Raw genomic sequence first — 20628 nt, forward strand, 5'->3', positions numbered from 1 at the left:
AGGACACAAGACGGGATTTGCTGCAACACTAACTTACTCTGGCTGAACAAAACATGAAAGTAAGAAAACAACGAATATGTACTTACAAGTTGAAAGAACAATCATGAGAGTGCCAAGACAACAAGACTGTGAAACCTGATGTTGGATACTAACTAAACAAAACATGAAAGTAAGAGGGCACGGAAAACCTTTCACACATGTGGGCAGGACAACAGTGCCATGACGACCAGACCATGAAATAAAGGCTTTAAGTGTAAAAACTTACAACAACAGAACCAAACATAACTTACTCTGACTGAACAAAACATGAAAGTAAGAAAACACAGAATATGTACAATGGAGTGGCAAGACAACAAGACCGTGAAACCTGATGGTGGACACTCACTAAACAAAACATGAAAGTAAGACGGCACAAGAAGCCTTGTGGGCAGGATAACAGTGCATGGCAAACAGACCATGAAATTGAATGCTAAAATACAAACCATTTTTGACAGAACAAAACATGAAAGTAGGACACTGCAGTATATGTGTAAGAAGACTAAATCCAACAGAACATGAAAGGAAGAGAGTGCCTAGGCAAAAAGACCCATAATTTCAGGACTCTAAACTGGCTGTAACTGAACAAAACATGAGAGGTAGACCATAATAAAAGCATTGTTGAGATGGCCGGGCCAAAATGTTGTGTATTTTCTCGACCAAATTTATGATGGCGATGATGAAACGAGGTACAGAAAGAAATAAACATGAAAGAAAGCGGTAAGGGCCTGCAAGTACTCTCAGCAACTCTTTGTGACGTCACATCTTGAAAACATCAAAGTGCTACATTCTAAATAAAGCACCAGAACGGGCGACGAGAGAGTACAGAACATGAAAGGTAAGGAAAGCCATCATTCGTAGGAACCCTGAGCTCTACAGGGGGTATTTTCTACCTCTTCCTGGTCCAACATGTGGAAGGGCTTGGCGGGGCTCACGCGCAGTCGGGCGTCCCAGCGCTGATCGGACGGATGGCGGTAGGACGGACGCTCGTAGGCCGGATGCTGGTAGGACGGGCGTCGGACGTAGGAGGGGGGGGCAGCGTGGAAGGCCAGGACCTGCTGGGAACGCTGCTGCTGGAGCGGATGGCGTTGATGGGGGTACTGGTAGGACGGGGGGGCGGCACACCTTGCATCTGAAAAGAGAAACAAAATGGCCGCTGAAGGATTTGATACATTTGACTACAAAGGATTTTAGACGGTTAAATACAAGTTACATTAATCGAGTGCAATGAAGATGTTCACTGAGTGGGCTCCAGGTCCCGCTGTTCCGAATTCGGAATGTTTTGGCTGGGGAATTTTGATAACAGGACTCTGACAAAGGACCAATGTTCCCTCTAGGCTGCGTGTGTGCGCAATTGCGCACTTCCCAGAGCTTTTCTGCGCACAAGAAAATCTAGCCAGCTCACAAAAATCAGGGCTCAAAATTGCTAATTAAGTCAAAATTACAGTGCATGAAGGTCAAAATACACGGGTTCCCCTGACGTTGTGTTCTAGATGGTAGTGTGCCCGCTTTGAGACTGGGAGGTCGCTGGTTCGCGCCTCGGCCGAGACATACCTAATTGGTATAATGGCGGCGCCCTCTGTTGGCTGCGGCTGCATCGGCTCGCTACAACGGGTCAGGTGTATCGACATTTCGTTCTGTGTATATTGTTACAAAGAATGACAATACAAAGGAAATTATTATTATTATTATTAAATGCGGTAGAACGAAGTTGAGTGAAGTCAGTAGAGTTTTTCGAGAACCGGCTTCTTTGGCTCGGCTCACTAAAAGGAACCGGCTCTTTCGGGTCTCAAACGGCTCTTCAGGTTGTTTTTGCTTCTTTCATCCCTATATGACCAAATATGATGTAAAATGATGCACAAAATGACTTAAAGGAAGGGGGAATAGAACAACAAAGAAAAAAAATACCAAAATGAAAAATTAGTGAAAAGCTGAGAAAAAAAAGAAACTAAAGGAAGAGAAAAAAGAAAGAAAAATTCAGAAAAAAAAAGCCAGAAAAAAAGAAAAGAAAGAAACAAAGAAAACAAGTTAATAGAGAACAAAAATAAAAAAGTAACAGCTCGGAAAAAATAAACACAATGAGATTTTCTTTAAAGGAATGAAAAAAAATGGAAAAAAACTGGAATCAAATTTTGGGAAAAAGAAGAAAAAGTTTGTGTTGCATTCAAATCATTTCCAATGATACCAAGTCAATCTTGTTGCCAACATTGTACTTCCACTCAAAAATGGGATTAAATACAGTTGTGTATCGTGCAACCGACACAATAAGCCCACAAAAATGTTAATATTATGCGACAAAAGAGACCAGAAAAAAAAATGGAAATCTTGTGAAAGAATTGTAAAAACAAACGACGTTTGTAGGCCGTAAAACCTTTACAATAGTACATGAGTCAATTCATTCAAAAGAGAAAAATCATTTTGCATTGCCGGAAACTCAGCAAAATGTAACGTGATGTCAAGTTTTGGACATGTTTGATAATGATTTAGTTGCCACACTAGGGATTATGGTTGCTCACTGTTGTTTCAAGCCTTGCTCACCCACTTTGTGTGAACGCTCAGACACGTAGATAATTAGAGGGAACATTGCAAAGGACGTCAGGCATTGTTTTGATAAACGCTCAGTGTTGTTTTGAGTTTCTCCAGACATCGGGGCGAAGGGGTGGACCCCACGTGGGGGGAGCCGGCACACCAGCTTGCGAAAAAAAAACGTGGGCAGAGGAAGAAAGCCAGAAGATCGAGAGACGAGGCTCGACGGAGACTCGAGCGACGCTAATTCGGCTAATTCGATTGAGTTCACTTAGTTAAATTATCTAAGAAATTAAATCTGCCCCCGTGTGCAAATGCCGGTCTCTTGTTCATTTTTCCATCAAGAAACGAGCATGCATTGTTAGGCGAATGTAAGTTGTGTTCGGTTAATGGAGTCAGATCATCATTTCCTAACACCGCCTCAAAACGGCCGCCGACTGCGTTTCGACTGCTTCCGGACGCCAGTTATAAATTCCACCCGGCCACGTGCGCAGAACTCACAAGAAGCACGAGAGAATGGCTTGCAATTTTAAATATGTCCACTGGATGTCGCCAAAGCCAAGCCCCACTTTAATCAACCAGAGAACATTGAGGAGTCGCATTTTATCTCAAATCTCTAAACCAGCAATCTGCTGGTAAGTTTTATGTTTCCGTAGTGCAGCGGTTAGCACATTTGCCTATCATGTAAAAGGTCCCCGGTTCGAGACCAGGCTCCAGCTGTATCATAAAGTTTTGAGACAGTTCATTTGGAATCAGAAGAAAATGATGTGTGGAGATGTGCACCATGATCCGGGCCAGGGGCTCATTTTATCGTGTGTCCGAATGAAAGTTTTTCTCAACAATTATTATAATAATGTCATGGACCAGAACAAGGATCAGGACCCAAACGCGTGAGGTTCTCACACAAGCCTTTTATTTTACGGGAAATAGGGAGTCATGCACGTTAGCCAGCCGGTCTGGCGTGGAAAGACAGGAAGCCAGAGACCGACCAAATTGATTCCATTTGCCTGAGTTGATATCGGACGGATGGGGTCGATACCGGACAGGACGGGACAGACAGGATAGCTAATGAATCGGGATATCGAAAATAAACAGGACAAACTAGACGGGAATAAAACTGGAGAAAATCATAAACAGGACAATAATAGACGGAAACGAAACTGAAAACCGATATTAAACAGGACAAAATAAACTGGAACAATACTGTACAGGCAATACCAACAGGGACAGGACTGAGTCCAAACCCATGTCATGTGGGGCAGAGGGTTGTTGACGGACTGACAAACGGAGAGTGACAGCCCTCAACTTAAAATAGATAGAAAGCCAATCTGTTAAGGAGCTGCAGCCGGCGCCACACGGGCAGGGCCAATTGGGCGCCATGGCAACTGTGGCAAATCAACCAATTAGAAACTCCCACCAGTCACAGGACCCGTCTCCAATGATCTTCAAAAGAGGAATATTTGAAGGAAAGATTAAAAAGTCTAATTGTTAGCTGCGGCTGTAGTCTTGACAATAAAGAAGGAAGGAAAAGGAAGAAATCCTGTTGACTTGTTTTATTTTGGTAGCTCTCTTACACTGAAAGAGTCAACAGGAAATGCGCTTCTGATGCTATGCGCCGTCCGTCCAGTAGATGGCGGCGCTACCACGTTGTTGTCACCGTCCTCGGATCACGCACAGGAAATCGGGTTAGCGGCCGAGTGACATCACTTCCGATAGCGCCCACTCTCTCTTTCTCTCTCTCTCTCTCTCGCCCCCATCCTGTCGCCATGACAACCCGCAAAAGAACGGAATGGAAGAAGAGGCGAGGAGAGACGGGGGCGAGTCGGGAGCTTTAGGGATGCGAAAGAGGAGAGTGGGCGGCCCGGGAAAAGGCCGACCAGGAAAAGAGGGAAGAGGGGATGATGGCGTGAGGGAGACGGAGGGAGGGGGGTGGGGTTAAACGGATAGGAGAAGACTTTTGGGGGTCTTGTTCCCATAGCAACGCCGCCATCCGCGAAATAGCGGGGACGGGCTGGTCTTGGCGTTGATCTTCTCTGCATCCTTCGTTGCTAAATATACGCGCTAGCATGTAGCGTGAAGTTGGCATGAACCATGTGGAGGAAGCGCTAATGTAAACCTCCCCGATGCAAAATTTTCAAATCCCTATTTAGTATTGGTAGGCAAAACCATCTACGTACAGTATCTAGATTATTGATAAAGGTCGACCGATATTTGGGAATTTGACTGATATCGGTATCAGCATTTTTTTATTATCAGACGGGACGATTATTTAGGCTTAGGGTTAGGGTTATTTTTGTCATGTTTGCTGATTCGGTTCACCTGAGACTGCCCCGTTGGCGCCAACAGCCCTGATCGCTGATGGGTTCCCTGACTCTTTTCAAACCCCCGTCTTCTAAGAGGAAGCTGTCAGACCGTCTGCGAACCTATGCTCTCAGCTAGGCAAGCTTTTGTGACTCTCTGACTCTATCCTGCCCTGTTTCCTGCCTGATACCTGTTGCCGACCTCTTTTCTGGACCCGTTTCTGGTTTTGCTCTTCCGCCCCGGCCTTCGATCAGTTTTTTTCGCTGCCAACGACGACCCTCGCTTGACACGGAAGTTCCACTTCCGCGTTCCTGCTATCTGCTACCCGTGACCGACGATCATCGTATCGTGGAAGCAAGCACTGCTCTCTTTCTCAATAAAACTGAGTAAAACGAACACTATTGGGTCCTGTCTCCGTTTCTGGCTTGTGACAATTTTAGCCAACTTTATCCCTCTTGCTACTACTCACCCCCTTCCCTCCCTGCTACCCACCCAGGGCCTTCTAATTGGATAAGGGACTGAAGGCGGAGCCACTAATGCAGGAACCATAAGAAAGCTACAGCTCAGCTAACACGTGTTGTGGTTTATTGGAGTCAAGCTTGATATAAGGAGAACACATTAGTTTAAAACAGGAATTTCCAGGCTTGTTACTCCCAAGTTGAAATGTCAGCGGTTGTTATTATTAATACCCCTTGGGCTGCCAAGTAATAACATTCTGCTTGGCATGGAATACGTTGTCAAGTCAGGAATTTGGATGTGTCGGGCCGACCCCAACGAGTTTCTTGGAATTTGTGTAACTTTGGAAAATCGAAACATTCTGAAAAAACGTTGTCAATTTCCGAAAAGCAGGCGCATTGAGGGTAAGCTAATTACCTTGAGACAGAAATTCAAGAGATTTACATTGAAAACCTGACACAAATATCTGTGACACGCGCCTTAGCGCTCTTCACCTCATTTTCAATCTTTGTCCCGGTGAGTAAAGGGGTCGGGGCTTATCCAAAGCTCAATAGGCCAGGAAAGAACATGAGAGAAATTGGCCCAAAAAGGCTAAAACAGCAAACAAGAAGCGATGGCCAGATAAAGTGACACGTTTGCAGCAAATCGCTAACGCTTCTGTTCAGGCACAAAATGTGTTCCGAAGCGCGAGAAGAACAAGTGCTAGCAAGCGAGCTAACGGGCTAGCAGGCTAGCGAGCATCTGTCGGCACCCGAAGCAACGACCGGACGAGATGTCCTCAATGCCGACCGGCCGTGTTAAAATCAAACACACCCTCTCTGGGTCCGAGCGCACCCCAAGCAAAAATGAAAGTAATGTTTGGGAAGCTATTTGGAATGACGTTTACAAGACAAACTGTCATAATAACTGATGTGACTCTGATTGGCTCCTGATCAGTACTTGTACCCACTCCTGTCTGTCAGTCCATCTGCAAACCTCAGTTAACACTAGGCGAGCCTTTTTTGACTCTGACACCCACCTGTCCCGTTTCTTTGCTCCCGTCTGTCCCCTGGCTCCGACCCGTTCTTGATCCTGACCACGTCTACTCTCCCGTCCCGGCTTTCCACCTCTGTTTGGCCCCTACCACGTCTACTCTGCTTTCCTGGCTTACGTCTCGCTCACGACTCCGACCACGTTTTGCTCTCCTGTCCCGGCGACTGACCCGTTTTTTCCGCTCCCGACACCGCCATCGCTCGCCACGGAAGTTCCACTTCTGCATCCAGGGCGACCTGCTTCCTGACGAGCGAACGCCGGATCGTGGGGGCAACCCTTTCTCTTTCTTCCAATGAAACTTGTGAAAAAAGCAACGCAAGTGGGTCCTGTCTCCGTTCTGGTCTTGACACAAACAGTTGTCCCTGATGACATCGGCTACGTTTACATGGGGGCAGGAAAGGGAATGTTGGCAATATTAACCCCTTAACGTTCCTGTAAAATTCACGTTTGGATTGATTTTCATTGAAATGGTTTGTTTTTTGTCATTTTTCAGTCGTTCTGTGGTCGTTTTTTGGGGTCGTTTTCTGGTTTCCACTCATTTAAGGAAGGGTTGTTTTACGGTCATGTTTGGATTGATTTTCATTTTTAGGTCATTTTTCTCAGTGGTTCTCTTTTGGGTTTTTATCTTTTGGTCGTTTTTTTAGAAGCAAGAAGTGGGGCAAGAGAAACCATGTATAGAACAGTACATATTCACTGTTCCATTCATGTTTACAAAGTTAAAGAAGTCTTAAGAGGAAATTGAACTGAATAGTCAGCAACTGGATGCGGTTCCTTCATTTTTGTCATGATTACCGACATACTCCACCTGTGCCAGTAGCCGGGACAGGAGAGCAAAAACGTGGTCGGGGTCGGAAGCGAGCCGTAAGGAAAGGAGAGTAGATGTGGTCGGGGACAAAAAGAGGTCGAAAGCCGGGGGGGGAGAGTAGACGTGGTCAGGATCAAAAACAGGTTGGAACCGGGGGACAGACGGGAGCAAAAAAACAGGACAGGTGGGAATCAGGGTCGAAAAAGGCTTGCCTAGTGTTAACTGAAGTTCACAGACGGACTGACAAAAGGCGATAGACAGATAGACAGTTTCTTTCCCGACCCTTTTTTTGCTCCTGTCTGTCCCCTGGCTCTGACTTGTTTTTGTTTTTTCCTGACCACTTCTATTCCCCCGTCTCGGTTTTCGATCTCTTTTTGTCCCCGACCACGTTTACCCTCGTTCCTAGCTTACGACTCGCTTACGACCCCCGATTGGCTCCCGGTCACTACTTAAACCCTCGTCTATCTGTCACCATGGTGCGACATTTGTTGTCAGTCCGTCTGCGAACCTCAGTTTACTCTATGCAAGCTTTTGGACCCTGACTCACTCCTGTTTTTGCTACTGTCTGTTTACAGGCTTTGACGCGTTGTCTGATCTTGACCACGTCTACTCTCCTCTCCTGGCTTTTGTCTCGTTGCTGATCCCGACCATGTTTTTTGCTCTCCTGTCCTGGCGACCGCCCCGTTTTTTTCCGCTCCCGACACCGGCATCGCTCGCCACGTTCTGAGCGACCTGCTTCCCAATAAAACTGAGAGAAACATACGCAAGTGGGTCCTGTCTCCGTTCTGGTCTTGACACATCTTATTTTTTTATCCCCGATCGATTGATTTCTTTATTCACGTTTCATAAAAAATAATGATATTTGAGAGTATTGAACTGTTTTAGCAAAGCTTTTCTTGTTAAAAATATAATGGGGCCCCTACCTTAGCCAGTGCCAGCGGCCCCCAGGTAAATTGAGTTTGAGTCTCTGTGGTTTTTATTCTTCCTTGTGCTTTTCAGCATTCGTCTTTGGTGGCAGGGGACAATAGTAGTGATCCGACATCACACAGTGTCCCTTTATTGTCAAAAGTGAAACGCGTGCACAATGTCTATGTGCACCATGATGTCACTCCTGTTCGCCCTTGTTAATGTTTGCATATACGAGGTTATTCCTTTGGCTGCAGGCATGAAAATTTTAGATTGGGACGGCAAAATTTCCCGTTATAGCGTCCCGGTCCGCCTCGTCGCGGTCCTGCTTCCTGGCTCTCGGCCTCCCACTCACTCCCTCACTCACTCACTCACTCCCACACGCTCCACACTTCATTTCCTCCCTACCGCTTTCGTCGCCAGCTTTACTACGCCTCCAGCTCCGACGCCGTTTCGGGGCCGGAATCCGACGGCCGGGCCTTTTAAACGAGATCGACGGAGCTGGCTTTCTTCGCACGGGGGCAAACGTCGGCGATACGCGTGGGTTGCGAAAGTCATCACCCCCCGACTGTTCTCCGAATGCTGTCGCTCAGGCGAGCACGGGTACAACTACCGAGATGCTCGTAGAGCCGACTCAAAGGTGACTTTACTGATCCAGGGCGAACAATAAATAGTAAATGGTCCGCATTTCTATAGCGCTTTTCGAGTCACTGATGAGCTCCCAAAGCGCTTTACAATCTGCTTCACACTTACCCATTCGTACACACACTCACACACCAATAGGGAGTCAGCCATGCAACCTGCTTATTGGGGGCATTAGCGATTCAGTGTTTTGCCCAAGGACACTTCGACATATAACACGGCGCCGGGAATCAAACCTGCGACTTCCTGATCCCAAGACGAGCGCTCTACCTCCTGAGCTAACGCCGCCCAATATTAGATCATTCGGACAGTTAAGTTGAGTGCCAAAAGACAAAAAAATGTTTTTGTTTTATTTCTAAACAATATTGTCAAGGGTTTTGCGCAGCTCATCAGTAAGTATTAAGCCTCTGGGAATTATTTCAGCATGATAAATCACGATAAGTGGCTTTGATCAGATCTTAGTCTACACATCGAGGAGGCCCCACTTCCTAGTCTTGCTTCCTCTATACCAGACATGGGGACTTGAGACTTAGTGACTTGGACTCGAGTCGACTCGAGTCGCTGTTTTTATGACTTGTGACTTGACTTGGACTTGGCAATCTAAGACTCGGGACTTGACTTGTGACTTGACTTGCCCAAGAAAAAAATACTTGGGACTTACTTGGGACTTGAAGGTGAAGACTTGAGACTTACTTGAGACTTGCACATGTGTGACTTGGTCCCATGTCTGCTCTATACTGTGATTAGAAGGTGGCCCCGTATGGTGAATATAGATGTAGTAAAGCAGTTTGGTCTGAGTACCAGACAGTTCAACAGAGCTTTTTTTTTCTTTCTTTAAAAGATGACGTAATCCCTTCGTCATTGTGGAAGCAGAGAGGGATGACTTTTCGTGAAAGTCTGAGAAGACGACCGCCACGGTGACCCAAATCATGTGATCACAAAATCATGTGCTGATAAGATCTTGCAAAGTTTATATATTGTTCATGCAAATAATAAAAGTGACTCTGTGTTTATGGAAAGCATTGTTTAGATATTGGAAGTATCACAAACGACAAAAAAAAAGCACCAAAGTAAAAGTTGTTGTCAGTCCCTCTGCTAACCTCTGTTTATACAAGGCAAGCCTTTTTCGACCCTGATTACCGCCTGTCCTGTTTTGCTCCTGTTTGTCTCCGGCTATGATCTGTTTTGATCCCGACCGCGTCTGCTCTCCCGTCCCGGCTTACGACTCATTTCCGACCCCAACCACGCTTTGCTCTCCCAGTCCCGGCTACCGACCAGTTTTCCGTCTCTGACATCGCCATCGCTTGCTACACACGATCCGTGTTCGGATCACAATCGGAGAGCGACTTGCGTCCTGCGTCCAGCGAACACCGGATCGTTGGCGCTACCCTTCCTCTTTCCTTCAATAAAACTTGTGGTAAACGTTACGCAATTGGGTCCTTTTTCCGTTTTGGTCCTGACACATTGTTTTTTTCCAATGAGGGTTGAGGCTTTCTTTGGATATGTGCTATGCCTTCTGTATATAGCCCCACATCTAAATTGTCTGTATGCCTAAATATCTGAATATCAGCCGAGAGCATTCATTATAACACAATGACATTTTTTTTTAATTTACAGTTGTCCAAATGATCCCGACCACTCAACTGATTTGACATTGTTAGACGGTCTATTCATTTTTTTTCGTATAGTGTTGAGTTTCCTTCAGCGATTTACTCCTTCATTCAATAACTTAATTCCTTTTATCAGGGTTCTATTGTCCTTTTCATGTGATTTCATCTTTGGACGATTCAAGCTGCGGTAGAGTGTCTCCGTACCACGAGTGCCCATTGTAAAGACCAGAGCGGAAACAGGACCCACTTGCGTAACGTTTTCTCACAAGTTTAAAAGAAAAGAGAAAGGGTTGCGTCCACGATCCGGTGATTGCTGGAGGCGGGAAGCAGGTCGCTCTGAAGTGGGACGTCCGTGGCGAGCCATGGCGGTGTCGGGAACGGAAAACGGGTCAGTAGCAGGGACAGGAGAGCAAAAATGTGGTCGGTGTCGGAAGCAAGTCCTAAGCCAGGAAAGGAGGGTAGACGTGGTCGGGGACAAAAAGAGATCGAAAGCCGAGACGGGAGAGTAGACGTGGTCAGGATCAAAAATGGGTCGAAGCTGGGGGACAGATGGGAGGAAAAAACAGGTGGGAGTCAGGGTTGGAAAAGCCTTGCCTAGTGGTAAATGATGGCAGATGGACTGACAACAGGTGTCAGATAGGAGTGGGTTTAAATAGGGACAGGCAAGCCTTTTTTGACACTGACTCCCACCAGTCCCGTTTTTGCACCTGTCTGTCTCCGGCTACGAGCAGTTTTGATCCTGACCACGTCTGCTCTCCCGTCCCGGCCTACAACCTCTTTTTGTCCCCGACTACGTCTACTCTCCCGTTCTGGCTTACGACTCGTTTCCGACCCCGACCACGCCTTGCTCTCCCAGTCCCGGCTACCGACCCGTTTTTCTGTCCCTGACTCCACCATCACTCGCTACGGAAGATCCACTTCCGTTTTCGGATCATAATCTGAATACGAGAGCGACTTGCTTCCCGTGACCAGTGAGCATCGGATCTTTCAATAAAATTGTGAGAAAACGTTACGCGATTGGGTCTACCCTGCGTGCTGGTCGTGCCAGTAATGTCAACCAGATTTCTTTAAACAAAACGTGGAAGTAATAAAAGATGCAGAAAATGTTGAAACACAAAATAGCTCTTACAGGAAAAAAACATGTAAGGAAGAGGATGAACAGAATACTCGGAGACAAACCAACTCCAACTGAACAAAATGAATGACAATGCAAAACATGTTATACCAACTAAATGTTTTTGGTATACGTGAGACCGAACAAAACATGGAAAGGAAGAAACGTGGGATATATTTAAAGAAAGCTAGCTCAAACTGGACAAAACGGGAAAAGCTAGCTCAAACTGGACAAAACATGAAAGTAAGAAGAAGCAGGACATGTTGGACCGAAGCTACCTCTAAATGAGCAAGACATACAACAGGAAACGTACTGGATATAATAGCTACCTAAAGTTTGAACCCCAACCAGCTCTAACAGAAAAAAACATGAAAGAAGGAAGATGCGGTAAAGGTTTACCCCTCGTCAATCCTGTAAAATTTGCTTGAAATCCTATTCCGAGACGTACCCAAAGTCAATTGAATGCTGTTGTTGAACCGTTTGGAGAATATGGACGCTTTTAGTCTCTTTTCAAAGAGAACACTCTCAACGTTTTGTCCCAAACTGAAATAATCATTGCAAATGCTACTAAGATTGAGTAATCTAAGTTGGAACACACAGAAGTAGCAGGTTTTTATTCTCGCCTGATGAGTGTAGCATGTGCATCTTATCTGGAGACAACCAGTTTACAGCTCTAAAACCTCTGAAATCATGTATTTGACTTTGGCCCATTTTTAGACATTGTGAAAGAGTTGTAAATGTTTGACTTCTTTTTCCAATACTTGCGCACGATAATGCATTAGGCATGTTTATTTTCTCATAGGTTCTAGACTGCGAAGAAGCTTGCAATCGGTCGAGAGCGGCGTCAATCGAAAGGTCAGAGACTAACGGCCATATTGGAAATCATCTCAAGGGTTTGTTTACATTTTAAAGGGAACTATGGTGCGACACGAACGGGATACAAGGATCGTCAAACGATGCAGAAATGCCGGAACAATAAGGGGTTAAAATACAAGATAGTTCTAAATCAGCAAAACACAAAAGAAATGCAACGCGGGAAACAAACCGGATAGAAGAACTGTTTAACGTGAGAACACCGAGCGGGCCTACCAGAACAAAACAGGACAGGATCGTTACGGGACCAGGACAGTCGAAGGTCGACATTGAAGGTCGTGAAAAGATACCGACGCGGACAGAGCGCTCGGACGGTTCGGCCGAGTCAGCGCCTTTCGTGTTTTGTTCTCCGCCGTTACGGATTCTCGTCACTTTGAAAGTTTGCAAAGTCAAAGCGGAGGCGGCCATCGCTCGGCTCGCACCACGAGGCGCTCGCTTTAATCCCCGGAGCGGAAAAGTGACCCGAGGACGGAGCAGGAGAGGAAACCTCCGCTCCAAATTGTCCTAAAAACCCAACGGAATTCTGGGAAAATCTGCTCGAGTGTAAATTTCCCTGCGGGGATGAATAGAGTATCTATCTATCTAGACATGTATCTAGACATCTATCTATCTAGACATCTATCTAGACATCTATCTAGACATCTATGTCTATCTATCTATCTCTCTATACATCTATCTAGACATCTATCTATATCCAGCTATCTAGACATCTATCTATATCTATCTATTTAGAGATGGAATAAGAGCTTACTCTGTCCACTCCACGCATCGGCCCGGTATTGCAGTACATCCGGGAACGGTGCATTCGCAATGATCGCAGCAAGGCTTTAGGGCTAGGACCTTAGCTTGGCCTTTTGGCTGAGAGTAAGTGTCCCGGCTCCTAGGCTTTGTAGCGTATTATGAACTGACCGATAACGGATAATGGATAATGAATAACGAAGATAGAACAATAACCCTTAAAAACCCCAAAACCCCCATCTATCTATCTATTTATCTATCTAGACATGTATCTATCTATCTATATCTATCTAGACATGTATCTATCTATCTAGACATGTATGTATCTTTCTATATCTATCTATCTATTTGGACATGTATCTATCTATCTATAACTATCTATCTATCAATCTAGACATATATCTATCTATTTATATCTATCTATCTATCTAGACATCTATCCATCTATTTATCTATCTAGACATGTATCTATCCATCTATCTGTCTAGACATCTATCCATCTATTTATCTATCTAGACATGTATCTATCTATCTATATCTATCTAGACATGTATCTATCTATCTAGACATGTATCTATCTATCTATATCTATCTAGACATGTATCTATCTATCTAGACATGTATCTATCTTTCTATATCTATCTATCTATTTGGACGAGTATCTATCTATCTATAACTATCTATCTATCAATCTAGACATGTATCTATCTATTTATATCTATCTATCTATCTATCTAGACATCTATCCATCTATTTATCTATCTAGACATGTATCTATCCATCTATCTGTCTAGACATCTATCCATCTATTTATCTATCTAGACATGTATCTATCTATCTATATCTATCTAGACATGTATCTATCTATCTATATCTATCTAGACATGTATCTATCTATCTAGACATGTATCTATCTTTCTATATCTATCTATATCTATCTAGACATGTATCTATCTATCTAGACATGTATCTATCTTTCTATATCTATCTATCTATCGGGGCGGCAGTAGCTCAGGAGGTAGAGCGATCGTTTTAGGATTAAGGGATCCCAGTTCGAATCCCGGCTTGTCCGTGTTACATGTCGAAGTGTCCTTGGGTAAGACACTGAACCCCTAATAAGCAGGTTAGCGCCTTACATGGCTGCACAGATCACGGCCGCTATTGGGAAATGTGAAGCACAATGTAAAGCGCTTTGGGAAGTCTTGACTTGAAAAGCGCTATAGAAATGCAGATCATTTCATTTCATTTCATCTATCTGGCCATGTATCTATCTATTTATATCTATCTATCTATCTATCTATCTATCTATCCATCTATCTAGACAATTATCTATCTATCTATCTATCCATCTATCTATCTAGACATCTATCTAGCAGATAGATGGGGTAGAAACACCTCCTTAAGTATGAAATTGTTAAAGGCAAGATTGGGATTTTTAAAGAAGAACAAAACATGAAAGGGGAAAAACCGCAGGATAAGTTGGAAGGCTAACTAGATTAAATCATGGAGGGATGGAGATGCAGGAAGTACTGGGACACCAACCAGCTCCAACAGAACAAAACATAAAAGTGGGAAGATGCAGGATTTGTTGGAATACCAACTAGGTTATGACTGAACAAAACATGGAGGGCAGAAGATGCAGGATATATTGGAAAACAAACAAAATCTAACTGAACAAAACATGAATACAAGACAAAGTCGTATAAGTGGGACACAAGATTGCTCTAACTGAACAAAACATGAAAAAACACCATTTAACAAATTGCTATGGAAAGATCGGGATCTGCAAGAACAGAACAAAACATTAAGAGAAGAAGACAATGCGGAATATGTTGGAATACCAACTAGATTCAACTGAGCAAAATATAAAAGTAAAAGAGAGAAAGGAAATATGGGGACACGAACAGAAAATGAAATTAAGTATATGTTAGACATGTTGGATCACAAAATACTTCTAACTGAACAAAATATGAAAGAATAGCGATGCAAGATATGTTGGAAGGCCAACTAGATTTTAACTGAACAAAACGTGGAAGGGGGGAAGAAACAGGAAATATTGAAGAGCATTCTAACTAACAAAACAAAACATGAAAGGTAGAAGATTAAAAATAAATGTGAACACAAAGCAGCTCTAACAGAACCAAAGATGAAAAGATGACAATGCCGGATATGTCGGAAGGCTAGCTTGGTTTAACTGAACAAAACATGGAAGGATGGCGATGCAGGACCTTTTCGAACGCTAATAAGCTCTAACGCAACAATAAGACAAGATCAAAACAAAATAAAGGACAAAACAAAACAAATTTATTTCTACATATAACAAAATCGTTCTTCCGTACCCGACTAGCATTTGTCCCATGATAACTGTTTACTTTCTTGGGATTCACCACTGCAGCGCGTCACGTGTGCCTGCGGGGGCGCTATAGCGAGCGGCCGGGGGGAGAAGATCGACGCTTTGCGCTTCCTGGCAGCCGGCCCCTCCCCCTACGCCAATGGCCACGCCCCCGAACGTAGACGACACCTTCCGATGACGGACGGGAACTCGGATTTGGCCGGCGTCGTCACGGTTACCGGAAGAGGAGACGGACGGATGCTCTCGTTACCGTGACGACCGCCGACCCAATCTCAGACCGGGAATATTGACCGTAAACGTCATTTCCTACTTTGAGGACATTCACAAATTGTTGGTAGAGCCACGCATCATGCCGAGTCTTACTTTCATGTTACGTTCAGTTAGAGCTGGTCAGTGTTCCGTCGTTACGTTTCGCGGTTTTGTGTCACGGCACACCCATTGTTGTTCTGTTCATGCATGGGAATGTTTCTCGTGCCACCAGCCTTTCATGTTTTGTTCAGTGTTCCGTCTTTACATTCTGTGGTACGGCACTCCCACTGTTGTTCTGTTCATTAGTGGGATTGTTTCTTGTGCCACCCGCCTTTCATGTTTTGTTCCATTTAAGCTAGTTTCAGTTCCAATATATAGTTGGGCTCCTTTTATGTTTTGTTCATTTAGAGCTAGTCAGTGTTCCGTCGTTACATTTCGCAATTTTGTGTCACGGCACTCCCATTGTTGTTCTGTTCTTGCGTGGGAATGTTTCTAGTCTCATCCGACTTTCATGTTTTGTTCAGTTTGAGCTAGTCAGTGTTCCGTCGTTACATTTCGCGGTTTTGTGTCACGGCACTCCCATTATTGATCTGTTCAAGCGTGGGAATGTTTTTAGTCTCATCCACCTTTCATGTTTTGTTCAGTTAGAGCTAGTCAGTGTGCCGTCTTTACATTTCGCAATTTTGTGTCACTGCACTCTCCTTGTTGTTCTGTTCATGCGTGGGAATGTTTCCTGTGTCATCCGCTTTTCATGTTTTGTTCCATTTAAGGTTGTTTGAGTTCCAATGTATAGTTGGCCTCCTTTCATGTTTTGTTAAGTTAGAGCTGGTCAGTGTTCCGTCGTTACATTTCGCGGTTTTGTGTCACGGCTTTCCCAAAGTAGGTCTGTTCATCCGTGGGAATGTTTCTAGTGTCATCCGCCTTTCATATTTTGTTCAGTTAGAGCTTGTCAGTGTTCTGTCTTTACATTTCATGGTTTTGTGCCATGGCACTCCCAATGTTGTTATGTTCATGCGTGGGAATACTTTTTGTATCTGCCTTCCATGTGTTGTTAGGTTCTCCTCCTTTCCTGTTTTGTTCATTTGCAGTTATTACTCAAACCGATTAAGCATTGTCTTCTTTTCATTTTTTGTTCGGTTAGAGCTGGTTAGGGTTCCAGCTTTATATTTCACGATTTCGTCATCATTGCACCGTTATTCTGTCCATGTGTAGGAATGTTTCATGGTCGTCTTACTTTCTTGTTTCGTTTGTGTTACAAGATGTCCTACGTTGTCCTACAATTATGTTTTGTTCATTTACAGCAAGTTAGCAATCCAACATATCCTGCAATAATATTTCATGGTTTTGTTGTCTTGACACACCCATTAGTATGTCCGGTGTCACCTTTAATGTTTTGATCAGTTACAGCTAGTCTGTGTGCTCACGTTTCAGTTCATGGCATCTTTTTTTTCTGTAGTATTATTTGAGTTGTATTTTTGTGGTATTTTTGAGTATTTTTATAGTATTAATGTACTTTTATTTTGAAGTATTTTGTAGCATTTCTGCAGTAGTATTTTTGTCGTATTTCCATGGTATAATGTTTTTAATAAATATGTAATATTTAGTAGGATTACTGTAGTTCTATTTTGTAGTGAGTTGTATTTTTGTGGTATTTTGTTGAGTATTTTTATAGTATTACTGTACTTCTTTTTGTAGTATTTTGTAGTATTTCTGCTGTTGTATTTTTGTAATATTTCCATAATATGTTTTTAGTGTATATATATATATATATGTGTGTGTGTAGTATTCTTTTAATATTACTGTAGTTCTATTTTATAGTTTTCCTGTTGTAATGTCTATGCAGCAGTATCTTTTCATTATAGTGGTGTTTTTGCAGTATTCCTGTAGAAGTACTTTGAAACATTTCCATATTAGTATTTTTGTAGTATATCTTAAGTATTTTTTTAACATTACTGTAGCCGCACTTTTTTAGAATTCCGGTAATATTTCTGTAATCGTATTTCTGTGTTGTAGTATTACAGGACTATAGTATTTTTTTTGATCGAAATGAAGACAGAATAATGTTGGGTCTCTGTTTTTAAACACTCATTTTTGTATTTGTTTTTGTGGCAATTTTATAGTATTTTTGATTCACACACACGAAGGGACAACGTGGACAAAGATCTTCATTATATTTGTTTGGCGAGCCGTAGTTTGCCCACCCCCGTATCTTTGAATTAAAAACGGCTCCTGTTTAAAAGCCAATTAGGCCCCATCTCAAGCAGACCCTAGCTAAAGCGGCCCCCAAGTCAATTGAGTGTGAGACCCCTGATTTGAAGTCTTTTATTCTTCTGGCGTGCCACGTCTAATCGCGTTGTAAACAATCATCAATCGTCAATGATAATAAAGACGATTTGAAGAAGAAGCTAGGGAGTGGGCAAACGAAGGCCCGTGGGCCACATGAGGTCCGTCAGGTTTTTACAGGCCCACCAAACGAAAAGGATTAGAATATAGTGATGTTGTATATGATAGTAAATAAAATACAACTGATGAAAAAAGTTGTTTTTCTCAGTGCCTCATTGTCCCTTTGTGTGTCTAGAGCAAAAATACTACCACAAAAATAATACAAAATTACTACAAAATATCTAAAATAGTGTCATGATTACTGATGCGACTCAGCTGTGCCCGCTCATTTGGCGCCAACTGCCGCGGGTTCTGATTGGCTCCCTGTCACTATTTGAACCCAGTCCTACCGGTCCCCTGCTGTCAGTCCGTCTGTGAACCTCAGTTAACACTAGGCAAGCCTTTTTCGACCCTAACTCCCGCCTGTCCCGTTTTTGCACCTGTCTGTCTCCGGCTACGATCCGTTTTGATCCTGACCACATCTGCTCTCCCGTCCCGACTTACGACTCGTTCTGACCCCGACCACGTTTTTGCTCTCCTGTCCCGGCTATCGACCTGTTTTTCCATCCTTGAAACCGCCATCGCACGCTACGGAATATCAACTTCCGTGTTCGGATCACAATCCGAGTACAAGAGCGACATGCTTCCTAGCGAAAACCGGATCGTGGGCGCAGCCCTTCCTCTTTCCTTTAATAAAACTTGTGAGAAACGTAACGCAATTGGGTCCTGTTTCCGTTCTGGTCCTGACAAATGGGGCTTAAAAACACGGACCCTAATATATTATGTTGCCTTCACACTGTAAAGAGAAATATTATAGCAATACTGCAAATTACTACTACAGTAATACTACAATACAGAAATACTACCACAGAAATATTACAACCGAAGTACTTCACATATACAACAGTGACAGTACAAAAATACGAAAGAAATACTCCTAAAATCAGAAATGTTGCAAGAGTTGTACAAAAATACTACTGTGGAAATTTTTCAAAAATACCTCTACAGAAATACTGCAAAAGACCACTGCAGTAATACTATAATTAAAAAAAAATGTTACTCTGCAATATTATGACAGGAATACTACAAATCTACTATTACAAAATGCATCTACACTAATTCTACAACAGACATACTAATAGATTTGCTATAAAAATACAGTGCAACAAAAATAATACTATAAAAAATAGTAATATACTGCAGGAGTACTACCAAATACAGTGAAACTACAGGAATAATACTAAAATACCCTGAGATAAATACTTTGAAACTAAATATCCAATTTAGTATTTATAACAGGGACCTAATATAGTGTTTCAAAACCAATTTATGGAAACAATCCATTTAAAAAAACATAAAATAGAAATAAATATGACATGTTTGTATTTATTTATGAATGGGGAATCAAAATGATAGGTTTTCCGGATTTTTTGAATCGGATGTGGCCCACCACCCCAAACGGTTGCCCACCCATGAGCACTGGCAAATCCGAACCCCCGAACGCATCATCACTACAAATGCCGCATGGAGCCACGCTGCGCGCGTGCGCGTGTCCGCGCGCACCTGTCGGCTACGCCGGTGCGTTCAAACGCCTCACGGAGAAGAAACCACGACGACGAAAGACGACCAATGGAGGAACGCACCTTGGATGGGAACATAGGACATGTTCCGACGGCATGGAGCGGGGGCTGCTGCGGCAGGTCTCGGCGTCCGTTCCCCCCACACCCCGCCACCCGGAGAGGGAAAGGCGAAGGAAGGGAAGAAAACGGAGGCGGCGGCGGCGGAGGCAAGCGGCGGAGGCAGCGGCAGCGGCGGCTTCTTCCTCCTTATGGAAGCCGACGACGATGATGAGGACGACGCCGAAGATGCCAGCAGTCCGCCGCGATTAGCATCGGCATCTTGACGAGCGTCACCGCCAAAAATGTCAAGAAAAAGAACATTAGGAAGAAGAGAAATCCAGGAAAGAGCGCCTGGCGCCCTCTCGGCGCATTAAAAAAATAGTGCGGGAGGGAGGAGGGAGGGGGTGAGAGCGTGAGACCGCGAACTGCCGTGGGTAGAAAACCCACCCGAGTTCCGGGCGGTGCACGCGATTGGCTGCCGCATCCGAGCGGGAAGGGCGTGCGCCAACGCTTGATGATGACGTCACTAGCACCGTATTTAGCTCATAAATATCACGTTTTGGGAAGAAATGGTAAATAGTCTGAAATATATGTAACGGGTGTCATAATAACTTTTGTTTTATTGAAATTCCTGCTGAAATATGTTGGATAGTTTAGTGCCACCTGCTGGTATGGAGTAAGGTTTGGTTTGGCTTTTGATCTTGTGACTGGAAGGTGGATGCCGTTGGCAGTCTACAGCGCGCTGCTAACGGTAAGGCACAATCTTTTGGTGCTCCGCAAAAAAAAAGTGAATTTTAAAACTTAAAACCACAGCTGACGAATCTCTCAACATGCACAGGAATGTGATTGATGTTGTCAACCTGTTTGAATTTATTTTCGTTTTGTTTCTGTCCCCATTTATGTTAGTTTTGCCGGACGTTGCATGTTGTGCTAAAATGCTAATTCCCCTTATAGAGATCAAAGCCAGCAGAGAAGCTGACCACGTG

General features: G+C 43.8%; 1 protein-coding gene across 4 annotated transcripts in view; it reads right to left on the bottom strand.

Annotated features, from left to right (window-relative positions):
* syngap1b (synaptic Ras GTPase activating protein 1b) overlaps positions 1-20038 on the bottom strand; it is a 111247-nt gene extending 91209 nt beyond the window's left edge. For all 4 annotated transcript variants that reach the window (XM_088327647.1, XM_088327646.1, XM_088327644.1 and 1 more), the window contains exons 1-2: positions 19667-20038; positions 930-1168 (exon numbers count right to left, since the gene is read on the bottom strand). In XM_088327647.1, coding sequence (XP_088183773.1) covers positions 930-1168; positions 19667-19688 — 261 coding nt within the window. In that variant the 5' untranslated portion in view covers positions 19689-20038. The remainder of the gene's footprint in view (positions 1-929; positions 1169-19666) is intronic.
* Between the last annotated feature and the right edge of the window lie 590 nt (positions 20039-20628).

This window comes from Urocampus carinirostris, chromosome 2 (genome assembly GCF_059441175.1).
Source record: "Urocampus carinirostris isolate Australia breed hairy pipefish chromosome 2, RoL_Ucar_1.0, whole genome shotgun sequence".
NCBI classification, from domain to species: Eukaryota; Metazoa; Chordata; class Actinopteri; order Syngnathiformes; family Syngnathidae; genus Urocampus; species Urocampus carinirostris.